The 19,726-nt window shown below is 39.8% G+C and overlaps 3 protein-coding genes across 4 annotated transcripts; 1 reads left to right on the top strand and 2 right to left on the bottom strand.

The window, feature by feature from the left end:
- The first annotated feature begins 86 nt into the window (after window positions 1-86).
- LOC141846359 (homeobox-leucine zipper protein HOX16-like) lies at window positions 87-3,821 on the top strand. 2 transcript variants are annotated; one of them, XM_074734380.1, is made up of 4 exons: window positions 87-695; window positions 781-917; window positions 1,614-1,853; window positions 3,232-3,821. In XM_074734380.1, the coding sequence occupies exons 1-4, from the start codon at window positions 602-604 to the stop codon at window positions 3,625-3,627; spliced, it is 867 nt and encodes a 288-aa protein (XP_074590481.1). In that variant the 5' UTR covers window positions 87-601; the 3' UTR covers window positions 3,628-3,821. The 2 variants fall into 2 exon arrangements, with proteins under 2 accessions (XP_074590481.1, XP_074590482.1); XM_074734381.1 differs by having other exon boundaries at window positions 808-917.
- A 93-nt stretch (window positions 3,822-3,914) lies between these two features.
- Window positions 3,915-5,700, bottom strand: LOC141846300 (RING-H2 finger protein ATL46-like). The gene is made up of 2 exons (XM_074734314.1): window positions 5,465-5,700; window positions 3,915-5,233 (listed from the first exon to the last, which is right to left on the bottom strand). The coding sequence occupies exon 2, from the start codon at window positions 5,162-5,164 to the stop codon at window positions 4,058-4,060; it is 1,107 nt and encodes a 368-aa protein (XP_074590415.1). The 5' UTR covers window positions 5,165-5,233; window positions 5,465-5,700; the 3' UTR covers window positions 3,915-4,057.
- A 3,960-nt stretch (window positions 5,701-9,660) lies between these two features.
- Window positions 9,661-12,536, bottom strand: LOC141846527 (disease resistance protein RPM1-like). The gene has a single exon (XM_074734570.1). It carries the CDS (start codon window positions 12,534-12,536, stop codon window positions 9,765-9,767), a length of 2,772 nt encoding a protein of 923 aa, XP_074590671.1. The 3' UTR covers window positions 9,661-9,764.
- Between the last annotated feature and the right edge of the window lie 7,190 nt (window positions 12,537-19,726).

Consider the following 19,726-nt stretch of genomic DNA (forward strand, 5'->3'; position numbering starts at 1 on the left):
ATCAGAGAGTAACGGCGTTACGGTGACGCCGTATAGCGCGCGCATATCGCTTCCCGACTTCCTCTGTATACAAAACCCCCGCCCCTTACTCAGCCGGAACTCTTTGCCGAAAAGGGCAAAATAAGCCCCAATTTCGCAGAAATCTCGTCGGAATCTCCAGCTCCGGCGGTGGAGCTACCTGGAAATCTTACTCCTTCGAGGCCCATCGTGCTCACCTCTTTCTCCGGGAGCTGAGTCGTTTTCCGGCGGGTCTCCGCCGGAAGGAAGTGGTGGTGAAGGCTTGTTTTTTTTCTTCGTCTTTGTTCTTGCGAGCGCGTCTTGCAAAGCCCTAGTTGTTGATGGGGTTTTCTCTCTACCCGATCAAGACTTCGACGCGTCTTCTGTGGAGTACTAGCTTCTTCCGTCATAAGACCATCTGCATCATCGCCTTCTTCTTCTTCTTCTAAATCGATCTGGATCCCCTTTCATTCGATCTCCGATAGATCGAGAACTGAGGGAGAAGAGTAAATAGGTTTAGTAGCTAGAAGCGAGGAAATAGGGAGGGATACGCACTTGGGAACTTAGATCCCACGGCCGATCGCTCCCGATTCAAGGTAAGAAAATGAGTTCCCGCCGTCTGATCTTCGATTCGTCTTCCTCTTCCACCTCCCGCGGCCGCTTGATCTTCTTGAGCAGCTCGAGCTCGGTCTTTTCAGGTACTGGTTATGACCTCTTGTTGATTTTTGGATTGGGGTTCCAATACATGGTTTATCAGCTAGCGTGTTATGTTGGAATCACAAGAGGTGAGATCGGTGGTGATGTGCGCAGGGGACGATGCTAGCAAGAGGCCACGGTTTTTCACGTCGCCGGACGAGATCTACGAGGAGTATTACGAGGAGCTCCAGCCGGAGAAGAAGCGCCGCCTCACTTCGGAGCAGGTACGCACGAAGCAAACACAACCTGTATCATTGTACCTAACTGCCTTGTCATCGGTACGCACCGTGGGTCCAACATGTGGCGGCCCATAATTGCATGTCCATTGCAAATTGCATTCCTGAATCTGCTTTATGTACGTTGCACCAAAGGTCTTTCTGGTTTCCGTTGTCATCTAGCCATCGATAGAGGGGAAGAGGACAAAATCATCGAGACAAATTGTTTGCCGACTCAACAAGAAACTAGAAAAACGTTACTTTTGCTGGTAGTAAGTTGATTCGAGCTTAGTTCCTTGTTAGTTGTTACTATGAAAGTTATAATAAACCTCAATTGTTTGAAATTCGTTGCTGATTTTCCTTGTTACGCGATCTTTCAATGTTATTTAACTTGTGAAAGAGAAATCCTTTAGTGCTTTGCTTGCCTCCACCTCTGAAATTTATACATCAATTTCAATTAATTGAAGTGGTCCTATTAGTATGAGTTTTTCACGATCTGAAACTATAGTGTCTTCTTCTCTGAAATTGATGGAGCAAGTGATTTTCTTGGACAAAAATATAATTTTTATGAGACTGGGAAATTGTTTTGGGTGATTGATTGTGAAGATATGGCGGAATTGATTACTTTTACTTCAAATTAGGCTATAACAATTAGTTTTGCTTGAATACAGATCAAGAGTGATATAGTTTTGAATTAACAAATAGATACGCATGTTGGAGCGGAGCTTCGAGGAGGAGAACAAGCTGGAGCCGGAGCGCAAGAGCGAGCTTGCTAAGAAATTAGGGCTACAGCCGAGGCAGGTGGCGGTGTGGTTCCAGAACCGTCGTGCCCGGTGGAAGAACAAGCAGGTGGAGCATGACTACGATCGTCTGAAGGCCTCTTATGATGCGCTCGTCCTCGACCATGATGCCGTTCGCAAGGACAACGATCGCTTGCGTTGTCAGGTGAACCATTCCTCTCTCGCATCAGTTTCAGTTCATTCAGCTTGTACTTTACAACTTGTTAACATGTTTGCTTAAATTGTTAATTTCATTGGTAAATTCATGAGAGACAAGGTCAAACCACTATAATGATCACAAATCAAATCATACATCATTCGTTATGGCCTTATTTTGTCAACTTAGAAACTTTTTTTTTAATCTTTTTTGGTAGGTAGAAAATGGATGCCTGGTCAACTGATTGGTTGCTCCGCCCTAAGTTCTGTATATACACGGCAACAAGTATGAAATTTAGAAACAGTAGGACTCGTCACCATATTTGGTAACTAAAAAAAATCTAGGATTTAGTCAAGGTCATAACTTATTATCTAGTGATGATAATTTATTCTGTTGACACTGTATTTGAAAATAGAAAAAAGTCGACTTGTCATATTATTGAATTAGCAAATAATAGTGAATCACAAAATTCAATATCCCAAAAGAAATGGCTGGCACTTCCATCTTCTGTATTTAATGTGTGAATGTTGGATCTACTCTTGATGGTCTAATTCCAGCTTCACCCCTGTTGATCATTAGTTAGAGACAAAAATCCTTGGTGCTCGATTTTGTCTAAAACGACTTTCCAATTGCTGATCTGGACACTTGGCAAACAAAAATCTATCTTTTCCTCATTGCTTGATTGAGCAGAGCTCTATCTTCCTTTGGATTTAGGATGACTTTTTGATCTATTTGACGGGACTCGGCATCAATCTTGTTGATTATAGTGTCCTCTAGGGATAAAATATCGATATGTGCTCTGGGGACATAGTTGAGTTGGTTACTACGGGACAGACTTACTGAAGTGGGCAAGGGTCGAATCTCGACGAAGCCAAGGTAATGCTCTTCCTCGTAGTGGTTAATTGTAGCTTTCCGATTTAACTTCTCACAGCTGGTCATGGGACCGTTGGGGTGGCATATTCCCCCTTTTACTTAAGAAAAGATAAAATATCACCTCTCTGAAAGGGGAAATAAAGACCCACCACCAGTGACATAACATACCTAAGTTGAATTCTTTTAAACTGAGAATACAAATCCCTCCCAAGCTAGTCACTCGACTCACAGAGGACCAAGCTGCTAAGTTGCAAATCATAGAGACTCTCCTTTGATGCTAAAAGAAACCTGGGCCAGATGCAATCTGGTCGATCTTGTACCCAGTAGGCCTAAAGTAAACTAAGCACCAATAGCATAGCACCTTGGAGCAAGAGGATGTGCTCCAAAGCCTCTCAACTGTAATTGTCAAAAGTCTACTCTCAATTCAGTTAATTATGCTTCCAATGATTAGTCGAACTAACAAAAAGGAAATTTCGATGATATATAGACATTTTTCATCTCGCATAACTTGCAGGTGAACTTTCTGCTGGAAAAGTTGCAAGCCAATGATCAGCAAGGGGCATCTGGAGTCACCGTGCTGTCGCCTGATGATCAGGCGGCATTGGGTGCTGATCCGATGGCCCTGAATATCCAGAAGAAGGTGGACGACCTCCTGAGCACGGGAAGTGGTGCACACGCTGTGGCGGCAGCCATGGGAGAGCCTCATCTCTTCGTGGAAGAGCCCTTCCTCCCAGAAAGCGACCACCCTGTTGGACTGTCAGACGCTGGCACCCACTCTGAGGACGACATTAGCAATGAGGGCTGCAACTACTATCCCGATGGCGTCTTTACAAATCATCAGCAACTGCAACAGCAAGAAGTGCAGTTGAATGAATGGCTGGATTGCGTGGAAAGCATTTTCTTCCACTAGGAAATACGATCGTATTCAGTCATGATTACTGTCGATAAGTCGATCGGTGTTGGACGTGTGTAATAATAGCTGTAGTACAATGCGTGGGGATCGTTATATGTTTGGACTGCATGCAACTCAGTGCATAAGACTTGTAGTTTGGCTGGTTGTGTTGAACATTTGTCCTAATAAGGTTGCTTTGCCACTGTTGGTTACTGATTGTTGTCCATTATGATTTACAATCTTTGTTCTTTTGTCAAATTGGTTAGAGTGGATTCATCAATTAGTTGTTACAAAGAATCTGAAGGAACAAAAGCATACTTTCTTCTATTGAGAATTAGTGAAACCACATTCAAAACAAGGAGGATAGAAATCAAATGCAGCATCTGATATGGATTTGGCACATTAACTAAATTAGCCAACAGAAAGAAATATAACAGACATATGAAGTTCATGTATCCCTACTACTTCTAATCCATGACAAGTACCCAGCAGGCGAACTAGTATCCAAAGACACTGGGAGTTTTCCTTTATTGTTAGTCCACTGCCAGATTTTTGACTCTGAGAAACTCTCACCTCTACTTCCTAAACCCAGTTTATTCCTCTCTAAAACCTTCATGATGTCTGTATGATTCTCATTCAGTCGCCTGGATCCCTTCGCATAGCCATTCGCGGCATGTACGCTGTTTAGAGAAACTTGGAGATTCGTATCGACGACCACATACTGATAAGAGCCCATGGAAAAGCACCTCCTGGTAGCATTGCTGCTGGTCTCTCCTTCCTCCGTCCCTACGGTGCCAACAGCAATGGCACCACCATCAACAATACCTCTAGTGCCAAAGTTCTTGAATTTTCCTAGCCTCACTGAAAACACCCTCTTTTCCATATTGGTATCAGGGGCTTCTGATTCTTGTGGAAATCCATCCTCTTCCCCTGGCAACTCAAAATCAAAAATTGGGTTTTCGATCGGGAGGCTGGGCGCGAAGAGTGCCCCTCGGCACAATGGGCAAGTAGAATTAGACAGTAGCCAAGTGTCTATGCAGTTGATGTGGAAAGCATGGCCACACATCGGCAAAAGCCTGAGCTTGTCTTCCTGAGCAAATTCACAGAGGCATACGGCACAATCAAATGGCTCCTTGGAGCCAATGATCTCCCTGCAGAAAAAGACTGGCAGTGCATCAATGTAGGCCTGGTCAAGGCCTGAGTCATGGAGGTGGAAGAGTTGCCGGAGCTGCCGCTGGAGTGCATCGGATCCAGCGACTTCTGTGCCGTCTGGTTGCCCGCTCGAGTGCTGGAAGGAGCTGGGGAAAGGGTGCTTCTTGATGACGAATTTCAACAGGAGGTGGAGAAGACCAGCAATGAAGAATACAAGGGCGACGATGACTATGATGAAGAGGAGTACTGGGCTTATCCTACTGTCCGGTGAAGATGGTGCCGGTGAGGATTCCGATGATGCAACTGGCAGTGAATCTCTCAGAAAGGCACTGAGATGCGAAGATTGGTTCTTGGCTTCAGAGACGAGATCAGGAGCTCTTATTGATCTATGGGAGACAGGCATTCTCCTTCCCCAATCTTGGACCAAATCCAAGTCATTTCACCACTTTCTCGAGACTAGAAAGACCATAACCTGTTGAAATCAGAAGGTAATTCATAAACCAAAACTCCAATAACCAAATTCACAAAATTAGGAAAGAAAAAGAGAGAGAAGGGAATTCGGAAAGGAGTCGAAAGCGGATCCGCTCCTTCATCGAAAGAAAAAGGCACTATTTTGTTGTAAAGTAGCCCAATCGATCGAAAGGAAAACAAAAACAAAATTTTTGCAAGCAAACAAAGCACGAAAGATTAAGCACTTTCGAACCTTTCGAGGTCAGATCCAGTCACGGCATCCGAAGAACGAACCCCCGGTCGCTGCTACTCCAGGAGAAGAAAAAAAAAAATTCAAACTATCGCTGCCGCAACTCCGCGAGGAAGGCGAGATCCGGGGAGGCAAAGGACCAAACTTGGATGCGAGAGTAACCTCCAGATTGGCTTCTATTGCATCACGCGGTGGAAGGAACAGATTTGCTTAGGGTTGCAGATTGTCTTCTGCGCCTCGCGTCGCGTCGCGTTGATCTCCACCGGCTCCTTTTTGGATTCAGAAAAGAACAGCTGTCTCTCTCTGATTGGCATTTTCCAAATCTTTCCTGCGCAGTTTTGGAAATGGCCCCACAAATTTTATTTATCGTTATTAAGGGCCTATTTTGATAAACATGCTCGAGCATCAATTTGCCTGTCTTTTTGTTAACAAGCCTAAAAGTTGTGTTTTGCAACATGAACTTTTCATGCTTCTCTTTAAATTTTCTAGCTATAAGAACAAATAACTCCAATTGCCGATTTCGATTTCAAACGCTAAAAAAATTGGCTACATAATAGTGAACTCGAGCTCGCTTAGCCCATCGCAATAGACGAACAATTTATCGGCCAAATTAATTAATTTTTTATCAAAAGAATACCTGCATCCCTTGTAAAATGATATAACTATCCTCTAGTATTATTTTCATCATTTCTCCCATCTAAATCGAATGCTTTGTAGCAGCTACGATTTCGTAACTATACATCAGAGCTGTCACATAGTGTAACAATTACGATTTTTTAACTGTTACATAGTTGTAGCAGATATGAAATCTTAATTGCTACAATATATTTTTTTAAGATTAAAATTGTTTGAAATCTTCTAAAATGATTTAAACGATATTTTTTAGCCTGAAATTGGGCCATTACGAGTTCCACCCTGTAATCAATTGTAGATCTTTAAACGAGATTGATTTGATATATTATGTGTCCTGTGGTTTAATTCGAGTTAAAAGTTATACTCTCTTAAAATTTAAGAATTAACATCTACGAAACTGTAGCCGGTACAACGTAAATGTTAAACCACTTTGAAATATCATAACTTTTAACTCGGATTGAACCACACGATGCATAATATATCAAATCCAAGCTCGTTCAAAAATCTACAAATGATTATTAGATGGAATCCATAATAATCCAATTTCAGGTCTAAAAAAAATTATTTAAAGCTTTTTTTAGGTTTTAAATAATTTATCTTAAAAAAATCATATTATAGCAGCTATGATTTGTAGTTGCTACAATTGTATAACAGCTACGGTTTTGTAGTTGTTATAATACGTCCGACCAGTTCAAAAATTAGGTGGGAGATATAAGTAGGATAATAATGAGAATCATATTGAATGACAATTATGTCTTTTACAAATAAACTCCTTTTAACTTTTACCCATATTTTTTTAATAATAATTTCTTTTTCTCCTTTGGCCTAATTTTAGAACAAATAGAACATAAAACTAAACTAACTCATATAAATTGAAAAGCAAAACTCACAATATGATTAAAAAACATATTTGATGCGACAAAAATGAACTAATATCACAAATTTTGAGAAATGCTAAATGATCCAAATACATTATTTACCCCGTTTAGACACCAAAACAATCCAAAATTCATAGCCGAATTCGATCTACTGGAGCTGGACATGAGTGCCTGTGGACTGCCACTGCAGACAATTATGGGATGGAATCTCTCACCAACCTATTAATGTGCAAGAAATTGAATTGTAGGGCCAGGGGAGCAGCTATCCAGTTCATCACCAACACACACAATCATTGAGCTGTAGTGAGAGTGAGTTGTGATTGTGAATCTGAATTTGAGAATTCTCCTGCAGAATGATGATCTTAGAGTTTTTTTTAATGTTAATGATTAGTAAATGAAACCATAAGAATGAAAAATTCCCCTATTAGTAATGATATCAGCAGCAGAGATTCTTCTTACTCAATAATTCTTTAATGATAGCTAAACTAAAAGAGACAAACTAAAAGTATTCCTTTGAAGAGACCAAAAATTCTGATAAAACAAACTGAAAGTAAAAGACTCTATAACCTAAAAGTTAGTTTCAATTCCTAGCCAGTCACAGTAGTGTTGATTATGAGAGGAACTTTCAGTTCCTGATCTTTAAACATCTCGTCCAATTTTTCGCTAATCACTACAAGGCATGAATGTTTCAGTTTCATTTCTTATCAGGTAATCACTAATGGAAAATTGTTTAAGTTTGATGTAGTTTCAGTTCCACACTTCCAAGTAATCAACTAACAAGTTTCTTATTTCTATAGAATTGCAATTAGTTGTTAAGAGTTTTTATGTCTACCATCTGAACACATGAAGCATTTGGCACCTTGGATTTAATTCCTTGTAGCATCACTTCATAAAAGCACTGGACTAGAATACGATACTATCGATAGATCATGATGCATCTATAGCAAGCAACATTTTTCTAGTTGAGTATCAATAACAAGAAAGACTAGTAGGAACTGCTATACAACACTGTGTAATGGTCGCGACCCAAGTCTACTTGATTCGGGCCAGGCTTAAAGGCTAAACTTAGATTTGTTGTTGGTTCAGACTTCAGACTGAGAATAGCCCAAGAAGAATCTTCTTAACTTGAGGATATTATGATCATTTGGTCATAAATTAACAATCTTGAGTTAATTTGATCAGAGTGATTTTACTAGTTGGATTAGATTGCCCTCTCATTTACGATCTAATCGAGTCAGAGCTGTCGGGCCGGTCGGATTCTGAAAACACTAACTAAAGAGGCTAAAAGCCACTGAAAGTCGATCTTCAAATCACATTGTCCTCCTCTGTGCCAGCATAATGTGCTGTTTGCCATTGTAGAATCATGAATCATCACTTCTAACTATTACCTGATGCTTCTTCAGTCAAATCCAAGCAGGAACCAATCAAGTAGGTATCCATACGTAAGACTGCATCATCCAACATTTCTTCAATTTAGTCCAATAAATAGAGTTCTTATAAAGCTTAATTTAATCTTCTGATGAAGAAAGAAAAGTTGCTTTTATGTATCTGTAGATATCATAACATAATCCTGGCTAACTTTACATGGCCTTTGCCATCATTTGGTATCCAATTGCTTTCATCACTAGCAATGGACTTGGTGTGTTGCCATCTACCAGTCTTCTGAACTTGCCATTCCCCACAGCCATCAAACTGTCTTCTCCATTTGCACACCATCATCATGCCAGAAATTTTTAGGGGGAAAAAAACTGAAAAGCTAAAAGAAAAGAGCAGTGATGAGGGATAATGATGATTATGCCCTGTTAGGAGAGTGAGTGGCACTGGGTCTTTGGCTTTTGGGCTTACTCTTGGGATTCCCTGCATGCTTGATGGACAAAGAGACTGCAGAACGCAGTGGAGGATATATATAGCAAAGCAAAACAAAGCATTAACATCTCTCTCTCTCTTTTTTCAAGAACATGAGAATGAAAAAAAAAACTACTCTTCTTTCACTAATTTGGAAACATGTCAGGCACGAGGGAATCTAACAGGGTTGGGTTCCTTCTCATTCTCTACCAACTTCCCTGGTTGTAAGTGTTCCCCATTGATAAGGAGCTTAGAAGCACACTGGAGTCCCCGGGGCAATGGTGCAACGGTAGACATCCGGGTTGTGACCAAGGGACCCGCGGTTCGATTCCCAGCTACGGCGTATTTGCAGGAATTTTCCTCCAAATGGGAAACGCAATCAAAAGATGCTGGGCATCTGGATTGACCGCCGTATGCGCTTCCCGATTTACCCTGATGGTCGGTGGGAAACTTCCATGGGACCGGGCCGACCACCCCCAGAGATGTGACTACTGGGATTATCATTTTTTTTAGAAGCACACTGGACATGACTAAAGAGGACAGAGACAGATAACCTTAATTTTCTTCTTTTCCTCCTCAAAGGACTCTTCTTCTCCTCTTCCAAAGATAGATATTTATCCAAAAAAACATACATTATCTATTTTAAATTTTTTATATCCTAACTTTTAAGTGCAATATTGATAGAATTTTATAATTTTTTATCCAAAACATAAATAAGGTTGAGAATTTGAAAAAGACAAAGAAGATACAATTTTTCTCATAGACTTTTATTGACAGCAAATAGTTTATTAAATATGCACTAATTCAGTAATTCCATAATAGATAATGAAGATTAACCCACTAACTCCATAACACATACAGTAACACACTAACTCCTTAATTAGATTAGCATCCACTAATTAACCTTTAATCGTCGAACATGCTCCAGACCACTAATAACTCTTTAACTAAACAGGCCATGCTATTGAGTTGCAGACTGTCTTCCAACCATGGCTTCTCTTCACTCGGCTGTCTCCTTTGAGTTGCAACGACAGAGCATCCGGCATTTCCTGCAAGTAAATGAGACAAGGAGAGGGAAGCTTATGCACACCTTCAATTCTCGCCAGACCTCCGCAGCGGCAAAGATGCAACGCACACAGGCTCGGCAAAGCATCTTCCTCCACCTCCAACTCACGCAGACACTGAAGCGCCTCGATGTTGAGTGATTTCAGGCGCCGAAACTGTTGCGCGACGAAGCAGAGACGGCTCCCGTCGTACGCCCTTCGAAGCGTCAAGTGCAATAAATTGTCTAATTCCCCGAGAAGAGGAAGGGGATTCGACTCTTCATCGCCCAGTTGAGAATCAATCAAGTAGAGGTGTGTGAGGCTAGTTAGGACGCCGAACCACGTTGGGAGCTTCTTCATGCGTCCATCCACTACGAGCTTCTGGAGTTGAGGAGGCGGCGAAGACAGTGATTCCAACATCAGTGCGTCGGCCGGTGCAGCTTTTATACTGAGGGAGAGAAGTTCCTGCATCACGCTTAAGGACTTGCAAAGATCAGACCCCTGTTTTTCTTCAAGGTTCGCAAGTCCGAGACGCCTGAGATGGATCAGTGCTGCCATGTCCTCGATGATTGAAGAATCTACTTGGACTGTTTTCAGAGTCAACAAGCCTTTCAGTTGCCACACCCACGAATGATCTGTGACGAAATCAATTAGGACGACGTCCTTGGTGTGGAGCCTCGGTTGGTCCATTAGCAGGTGCCGCAGTCTCGTAAGCTTTCTGATCCTTCGGGGAATGTATGCAACTCTCGTTCCCTTCACATCCAAGGTCTCGAGCATCTGTAGTTTGTCGATGTGCTTGGGGAGGTTTTCCACATTAGTTCGCCTCAAGCTCAAGTACCTCAAATTAAATAGATCAGCCACTTCATCTGGGACACGGGCGATAGGAAGATCCCTCAATTCCAATACCTTCAAGAGCATGAAATTGGGGGACATTTTCACAAAAGAAGCAGCAGAGTCCTCGTCACCTGAAAAGAAGAACAAAGATCGAAGGCGGGAGACGACGTTGTCTCCCACTGTTGTCTTTTTGCCTTTTGGAAGGGAAACAGGGGATTCCTTGATGCTCTTCTGGATAGATAGGCGACGTGTGGTGTCATCTACTGCAGTTCTTTGCTCGTCTAATACGGTGAAGAGCTTATCTCTGGTTGCAGCGAGTGATATTTCTCTCATCAAGACATGGACTCGACAAGCTTTTGTTCTTCCCATTTCATCTGCAACTGCTACTTGAATAAGGTTAGCTCTGACCAGCTCATCCAAGTAATCCTCTGCGATTTCCTCCATTGTCATTCCTTGTGTTTCCTCCACGAATTCTTCTGCCACCCACAACCTTATTAGCCAATTTTTCTTGATAAGGTAGTTGTCGGGGAAGATGCTACAGCAATACAGGTAGCACAGCTTGAGATTGGATGGTAGACCAGCAAAGTCGAGCATCAAAACACGAGACATGGTGGCGAGTTTCTCATTGTCGTAGAACTTTGCGCCCATGCTATTGTAGAATTGCTTCCAGGTTAAAGTTGTTCGATCTCTGGTTGACATGACGCTTCCAAGTGTCACAATAGCTAAGGGCAACCCTCCACACTTTGCCACAATCTTCCGAGCCCAATCCTCCAAATCCTTCGGGCAAGGGTTTGATCGGAAAGCCTTGTTGCAGAAAAGAGACCAAGCTTCTTTCTCCGGCAGAAGTTGGAGGTTCAAGACGTACCTCTCCTCAGTCGAGAGGGAGGATGCTATCCGGCGGTCTCTGGTTGTCAGGAGAACCCTGCTTCCTGGGGCGCCATTCTGTAGCAGGAAGTGAGAAAGTTCGTCGCATGCATTTCTGCTGCTCACGCCATCTAGGACGATCACATACCTCTTGCCATGAAGGGAGTTTTGTAGCAAGGTTACCAGATCTTCCCTGCTTCTGTTGTGCAGATTGTCGTCTGGGCCGACGGCATGGTCGTCCACTTGCCTTATGATGCTTCCCATAAGCTGGTCGAGGCTGCAAGATCTGGACATGGAAACCCAAGCAGAGCAATCAAAGCACTCCTTGATTCCTGATTTGTTGTAGACTTTCATCGCGAGGGCTGTCTTGCCCAGACCGCCCATGCCGCAAATGGAGATCGCTATGTTCCTCAGAATGTCGACGTTGGTCTCGTGCAGGAGCCACCCAGTTAACATGTCTTCGTGTTTCTCCACCCCTACGAGCTCATCGTCGACGCTGTGGCTCTGAGGGAACTGCCACGGATCACGAAGCGTTGCATCGTCTTCCCGGGGCGCCATTTTTTGACCTTGATATCGCTTCCTTCTCTCTGGAATTTCATGTTTAAATTCCTTCTTGATATTCTCCAAATGGGTGGCCATGTAGTTCTGAGCTATCGATCTCCAGGATTTATCCCAGACTTGGCCGCGTCCGCAGTAGACCATTTGCTCAAACATGTCCTCCACCTTCCACGACGTTTCTTGCACCTGCTCTGCCCAAGCGGTGAGAGCGCCGCCGGGTGTGTTTTGCTCCACCTCTCTTAGAAATGAGTGCATACTCTTCAGCTCCTTGCGCAACTCTTCCAGTTCATACTCGATATCGATTTCGGAGCCTCCGACGTCTTTGATAGCTCGTTGGAACCCGAGGGAGGACCAATTGGCCAGCGTATTCGCCAAGTAGCCTTCTAAAACGGACACTGCGGAATCGGTCAGAGAATCCATTTTATTTATCTGCGCTCTCGTTCAGCTCGATCTCTGCAACAAGTTTCTCTAATTAACTCTAGCTCAGATATCCACCAAAAGATTTAATACAAATTTATAGTTTTCTTCTTTGAAGATAGATATAGATCAAATGAAGAAAACTAGGAGAAATTTTCAAACTATATATTGCTTTGTAAAGTAGTTTGTGGTTTAGAAATCATAAAATTACAATGCCCTGAGATGTAAAAGAACATTTTTGAGTGTTTCATATATGAAGGAACTCCAAAAAAATTGCTTTAAAAGTTCATTATGATATGGGGAGGTCGAATCTTTCAACATATTTGATAAGTAGCAAGTAACTCACTAAAATGTTCATATGTCTTTGTTATATCTTAAATTTTTTAAAAAAGAGACTTAGTTATAAATTTTAAAAATTGGTTGGATCTTTATAAAAAATATAAATAAAGGGTTTGAACCTGACTTTTGTTTTTCTTCCTTTCTTTAAAACCTCTATAACCCTAAATCTTAATATCTCCAGAAATAATTTCTTTTCTCACCCTCAAACTCCTTACTCCGCCATTGTCATCCTTGCTTCCTGTCGTCATCGCCGTCGCCGTCCTTGCTTCCTGTCATCGTCGTCATCGTTGCCGTTGCATGTTATCGCAGCACCGCCAACATTTCATAGCATCAAACATGATGAGATATTTAATTGAGGTGGAGTTTTCTTACTTGATCTCTTTAGATCTCTTTTCCTATATGAATAAACAATTTAATTGGATCCCTTTATCTTGATCATTCTATGGATTCGGAACTCAACCAACAATCCAAATTCTCTTAGCTCTTCGTGTTGTTACTTTCTTTGATATTATAGAATGAAAATCAATTATCTGTAGCATACAAACTATTGTTGATTTTATTCGGATTCCAACCTATGAAAATATTATTCTTTTATTCTTGTTTGGTCTAAGATGTTATTTCACATGCAGCTTTTTATTATAAATCAATTTAAGTTTTTTTCTTGATAATAAATATCACTAATTTCATTCCGTTAGAAAATAATAATATGTTGTATGTTTCTATATATATTCTTATGGTTATGATCTATTGTTGTTTGTCCATAAATTTGATCATGAAAGGAAAAAAAAAAAAGAATAACCTGAATGATTACAAGGAAATAAATAGTAGATGAATATCAAAAATGAATTTTGTTCATGAAATTCTTATAACTGAAGTAAGTCATATAATCATACGAGAGAGCTTCGGCTCAATACTCGTAAGAAGATATATAACTTTTCAACTAAGTTAATAAAGAATTAAGTAATTTTCTATACATATAGAACGCTTTACTTCACAGCCTGAAAGGAGCCTTCGAATCGTTCTACGTGTACATAAATTTCGATCAAATTGAGATAAAATTTTTCTCACAGGGTGGATTGCAGGTCATTCATCATATTTTTGTTATGTGAGGTATTTTTTGGGTGGACTGCGGATCGTTCACTCTATGTATGTGTTTGTATATATGCATTCACATATATAATGTATTATATATTAAGGTGGATTGCGGGTTGTTCACTCCTTACATATTCGATACATCTTTCTTGAGTAAATTGTGGGTCATTCACTCGAGCTATGTATGCATAAATGCATACTTACGATGCAATTTTATTATGAGTGGATTGCAGGTCATTCACTCGGTTATACGATGCATCTTTTTCAAGTGAGTTGCAGGTCGCTCACTTTGATATTTTTTTATTTATACATAATGTGTTTGTATTAAGTGGAATGTAGGTCGTTCTCTTTTTCCTAAATGACATATTCCAAATAAGTAGATTGTATGTCATTTACTAACTCAAAAAATCATATTGAGTAGTCAAATAAAATAAGACAATAATGAGAATTGAGAATATTAATTAAAAAGAAAATAAAAGATAAATGACATAGAAAAGATAAATAATAATAGATGGTGTTGCCCTCTTTAAGTTTATTTCATTTGCAGCTACTTATACATTTTATTGTTTCGGTATTGTTCATTTCATTATCTGCACGAGGTTAGTTGTTAGTCATGTCATGACATAGTAGATTCAGATTTTGGGATCGAACAGTGTCTACATCATTGAATAAAGTATTGCATATTTATATTTATACAGTTTGTGTATCCTTGTTGGGTTATTTATAGATTTTGATACAGGAATGAATATTATCCAAGAAAGGAGGCTAACTTCCATATAGGGATGGAGGTCTCGGGATGTGATATCTTCTCTAGCTATTAATGTTCTTACCATCTTTAACAAATTAATACACTAAAAATTAAAAGGGCACTCTTTATTATCATTTTCATAAAAAATATATATTGATTTTTTTAAAATGTCAAAACAATGTTTTAACATATTTCTCATATAAAAATACCCTTAGTCAAATATTTTCATAGCATCTATCTATGATGTAGTTGATACAATATAAAGCAAAATTACTACATATAGAACACTTTTTTAACAATTTTTTTTTATCAATTTAGTAAAAAAAAAAATTTAAACTCGATCAAAATTATTGTAGCAAAAATACTATATATATAGTTGCTATAACAGTGTATTGATTATGTCATAATTGTTATAAGGCACTATTTTTATTTTTACCCAATTTAATACACTGAGAGTTTCCATTTGTGATCATCTGAAGTGCTTTTGTAAATGGAGTCTTGATTTCTTGACAGTATTCATGTAAGAATTCACATAAATTTTCATTAATGAATATAAATAAGAGGAAAATCTTCCTAAGACATAAATTGTTGACGAGCAATAATGAGTATAACTTAACGTACCTTCACTACTTAAGACTTTTCGGCTTCGATTGCCTTCTGTCTTAACTCTCGATACTCGATACTTCCTTTCCTCTTGCTTCCTCTGTTTATAGATGGTGATGGAGAAGGATTGCTAACAACTTCATACACATAATTAAACCGTTGACTGACTCTCAACCAATGGGGCTATGCTATGCCTGGGTCTTTAGATATTTTTTATAGAAAAAGAGTTGACCTACAAGGAGTCAATTAGCAATGTCTCAAGCAACTAAAAATAAAAGACGAATTTGTTTTCCATTCTTCTGATAATCTTGTGCATATTAAATGGCTCTTATACCAAGTCGTTCCTCCACTTGTTGTGTGTCTGTAATAAATAGGTTATTATACACACATCATCCTCTGGTTTAGATTCAAACTGAAATGGATTGCATAGGTGGAATAGTTCAAGAGAATCAAGTGAGGTTGCTTTCTGCACTCATTTTTCTTCTTAAATGAAAACATCATTTTGGTTGGTTGCTGAAGCTCTTAAATCGCCATTTGTTTTTTCCATTTCTCCCTTGTAGTCGTATCTTGTCCCTCCCAAGTGGGTGCTCCCGTGTCTGAATCAAGAGGATCAGACACAAAGCAGAAAGTCCTAGTTGCGGCTAGGCAGGAAGTCCTAGTAAGTCGGATGGACCGAGGGGCAGGAAGTCCTGATGGATCGAGGATTCGAACATCAAACGGAGGCTTTCTGTTTGAGAGGGGTCTGTGGTCCTTTGTTTGAGGGGGGATTGTTGGTGCAAACATAGTCCCATATCTAAAACACATGAAAAAGATCATGGAAGATATCTCCATTAATACGAAGCCTTTTGGGAAGAGCCCAATAACAAAATCATGAGGGTTTAGGTCCAAAGTGGTCAATATCATATCATTGTAGAGATATTTTGATTCATCGGTTCTAACAAGATATAGGTAGGATAATAATGAGAACCATATTGAATGACAATTATGTCATTTTACAAGAGAGTAAGATTTTATTTTCATAAAAAAGTCAACTCCTTTTTAACTTTTACTCATTTTTTAAAATATTAATTTCTTTTTTTCTTTGGGCCTAATTTTAGAACAAATAGAACATAAAACTAAACTAACTCATATAAATTGAAAAACAAAACTCACAATATGATTAAAAAACATATTTGATGCGACAAAAATGAACTAATATCACAAATTTTGAGAAATGCTAAATGATCCAAATACATTATTTACCCGTTTAGACACCAAAACAATCCAAAATTCATAGCCGAATTCGACCTACGTACTGGAGCTGGAAATGAGTGCCTGTGGACTGCCACTGCAGACAATTATGGGATGGAATCTCTCACCAACCTATTAATGTGCGAAATTGAATTGTAGGGCCAGGGGAGCAGCTATCCAGTTCATCACCAACACACACAATCATTGAGCTGTAGTGAGAGTGAGTTGTGATTGTGAATCTGAATTTGAGAATTCTCCTGCAGAATGATGATCTTAGAGTTTTTTTTTAATGTTAATGATTAGTAAGTGAAACCATAAGAATGAAAAATTCCCCTATTAGGAATGATATCAGCAGGATTCTCAGCAAAATATCACCAGAGATTCTTCTGTTGGCGATCTGGATCTCCGTCCTGCGTTCCGAATTCTATCCGCTCCGAAAAGCATAGAACCCCACCGGACAAAAATTTCTATCCCGCCTGGATCAATTGACAAAGTCTACAAAAGACCAAGTCAATCGATCCTTCAGGATCGCCGATTCCTAAATTATTATCTACGGTTTACAATACTAGTTCTAGTAAAATTAAAAACTGCGGAAATAAAATTTTACCTGAACCTTTTTAAACAACCTCGCTGCCTTCCGCTGTATTCCTATCTCCTTGTTGGACGTTGGGTGGACAACGATCCTCCAGGACCAAAGGAACTGCAACCTCTGGATGATGAAGCCTTGGATCACGTCTCTTCTTCTTGCTGCAACTTCGCCTTGTCTCGTTCCCTTGCTTAGATCCGGCCACCACCTTGGACAAGGAGGTTCGGCCACCTCAAGAGAAGAAGAAGAAGGGGCGGTGGAAGAAGAGAAAAAAGAAAAAGAGAAGGAGAAGGAAGAAGGGGCGGCGGCACCAAGGGGAAAGAGGAAGAGAGGCTTTCGAATCGTTTCGATCTCTCTTCTCTTGTTCTGTTCATCTTCTGCCGCCCACCCCTTGCCCTCTTTTATAGCTTCACGCCCAAGACCATGCACCCTTTGTCAATTCTTTAAGAATTATTCCAATTTGGATTAATTCAATGAACCAATTTCAAATTATAGAAACATCTTAAATTTAAACTCTTGGATTAGATTGTTTGGTTTCCAACCGTTAGATCTTTTTGGAATTATTTTTAATAAAATTATTCCAACCTTATCTATTATGGCCGACCACTTTAATTAATTCCTTGAATTAATTCTATATTAAAAAGAAAATAAAACTGAACCGAAGAGATCTCATCCATCGGATGCAACTTAATCTCATCTAACGGTTAAGATATAATCTTCTTTAATATAACTTAATTGCTCCGATCCAACGGCTGCAATTTGATGGCTTGGGCGTGTGGTCTATTTGAACCATGTCTGGTTCACCTCGTGAACCGGTTCTTCCTTCCAAAGAGAATTAAAATCGAACTGGAAAGATTTCGTCCATCGGACGCGACTTAATCTCATCCAACGGTTCTAATCTATTCTCTTCTATTTTTCTTTATTTATTTCGATCCAATGGATGCAACTTGATCTAATCCCACGGATACAAGTTGATCTCATCCATTAACTCATCCTACGGTCGAGAACCAATCTCATCCAACGGTCGAGATTAAATCTCATCCGACGGCTAAGAACTAATCTCATCCGTTTGATTGCATCCTTTTGAAGATGTCTTTAGGCTACAGTGGGGACCTCGAGGAGGTATTAGATCTGGCCTTCTGATGGATTTCGGATCCCGTATTCAACCCCGAATACACACCTACATCCATCAATAACGATCCATTCCACTAGAGGATCATTATTGCACTACCAATCCAATCCCCAAATTATGTTATGGGTTCCTTCTTATTATTTTATGCATTGCTCCCCGTGTTTAAGATATCGTATGTCCGTCAATTATCTGAGTTCACTGACAACTCAATAATCGACATCTAAGACCTTGAATAGTACCACTCAACCTTATTGTCAGCCGGACCAAGTCCACTTGCAAGATTTGACTTGACAATCCTTATGAGCTCTCCAAGGGGACATCATCAGCCCTACTGGGACACGGATTCCTTTTATAATTAATGGCACACCGTATAGATAGCAACATCACCCAACTTACCGAGAATATTTGATCTGACGGAAAGATCTCACCCTTTGGTAAATCAAAGCAATGACTACTAACTATAGGTGCTCATTTATTACATCGGGATTAAGAGTGCATAATTATAATAACAGAGGTCTTGTTCAATTTGCGAGTCAGTGTAAATTGAACAACCTCAATGGTCCTACTCAATACACACAAAGTGCACTAGTGTAATTCTACAGTCAAGACAGACAGTCACCGAATTACACTACAACCGTTCCCGATGGGTTGTCCAACGCCATCTTGGTTGTGAGCCTTAGTTTATAATTCACAAGGGACTGATAATCATGGTCTTCTGTGTCTCACAGACACCAAGTTATCTACAATGTGAATTAAGAGGACTTTATTGCAAAATAAACTATTGCAATCATTTGACCAAAACATGATTCTTTATTTCATAAATGTTTATATACAAAAGACCTAGTCTAGTCTTTTCAATAATTATTTAATGATAGCTAAACTAAAAGAGACAAACTAAAAGTATTCCTAACAAAAACCAGTCACAGTAGTGTTGATTATGAGAGGAACTTTCAGTTCCTGATCTTTAAACATCTCGTCCAATTTTTCGCTAATCACTACAAGGCAAGAATGTTTCAGTTTCATTTGTCATCAGGTAATCACTAATGGAAAATTGTATAAGTTTGATGTAGTTTCAGTTCCACACTTCCAAGTAATCAACTAACAAGTTTCTTATTTCTATAGAATTGCAATTAGTTGTTAAGAGTTTTTATGTCTACCATCTGAACACATGAAGCATTTGGCACCTTGGATTCAATTCCTTGTAGCATCACTTCATAAAAGCACTGGACGAGAATACGATACTATCGATCATGATGCATCTATAGCAAGCAACATTTTTCTAGTTGAGTGCCAATAACAAAGGAAGGCCAGTAGGAACTGCTATACAACACTGTGTAATGGTCGCGACCCAAGTCTACTTGATTCGGGCCAGGCTTAAAGGTGAACTTAGATTTGTTGTTGGTTCAGACTGAGAATAGCCCAAGAACAATCTTCTTAACTTGAGGATATTATGATCATTTGGT

The sequence above is a fragment of the Curcuma longa genome, chromosome 15 (genome assembly GCF_044706935.1).
Source record: "Curcuma longa cultivar G26 ecotype Majalengka, Jawa Barat chromosome 15, ITB_CL_G26_1.1, whole genome shotgun sequence".
Lineage (NCBI taxonomy): Eukaryota > Viridiplantae > Streptophyta > Magnoliopsida > Zingiberales > Zingiberaceae > Curcuma > Curcuma longa.

Bases quoted from the DNA above. Each gene is read 5' to 3' on its own strand.
- LOC141846359 (XM_074734380.1), top strand. From the start codon at position 602: ATGAGTTCCCGCCGTCTGATCTTCGATTCGTCTTCCTCTTCCACCTCC. The intron at 696-780 runs GTACTGGTTATG...TGGAATCACAAG, and splicing joins CTCGAGCTCGGTCTTTTCAG to AGGTGAGATCGGTGGTGATG. The intron at 918-1,613 runs GTACGCACGAAG...ATTAACAAATAG, and splicing joins GCCGCCTCACTTCGGAGCAG to ATACGCATGTTGGAGCGGAG.
- LOC141846300 (XM_074734314.1), bottom strand. From the start codon at position 5,164: ATGCCTGTCTCCCATAGATCAATAAGAGCTCCTGATCTCGTCTCTGAA.
- LOC141846527 (XM_074734570.1), bottom strand. From the start codon at position 12,536: ATGGATTCTCTGACCGATTCCGCAGTGTCCGTTTTAGAAGGCTACTTG.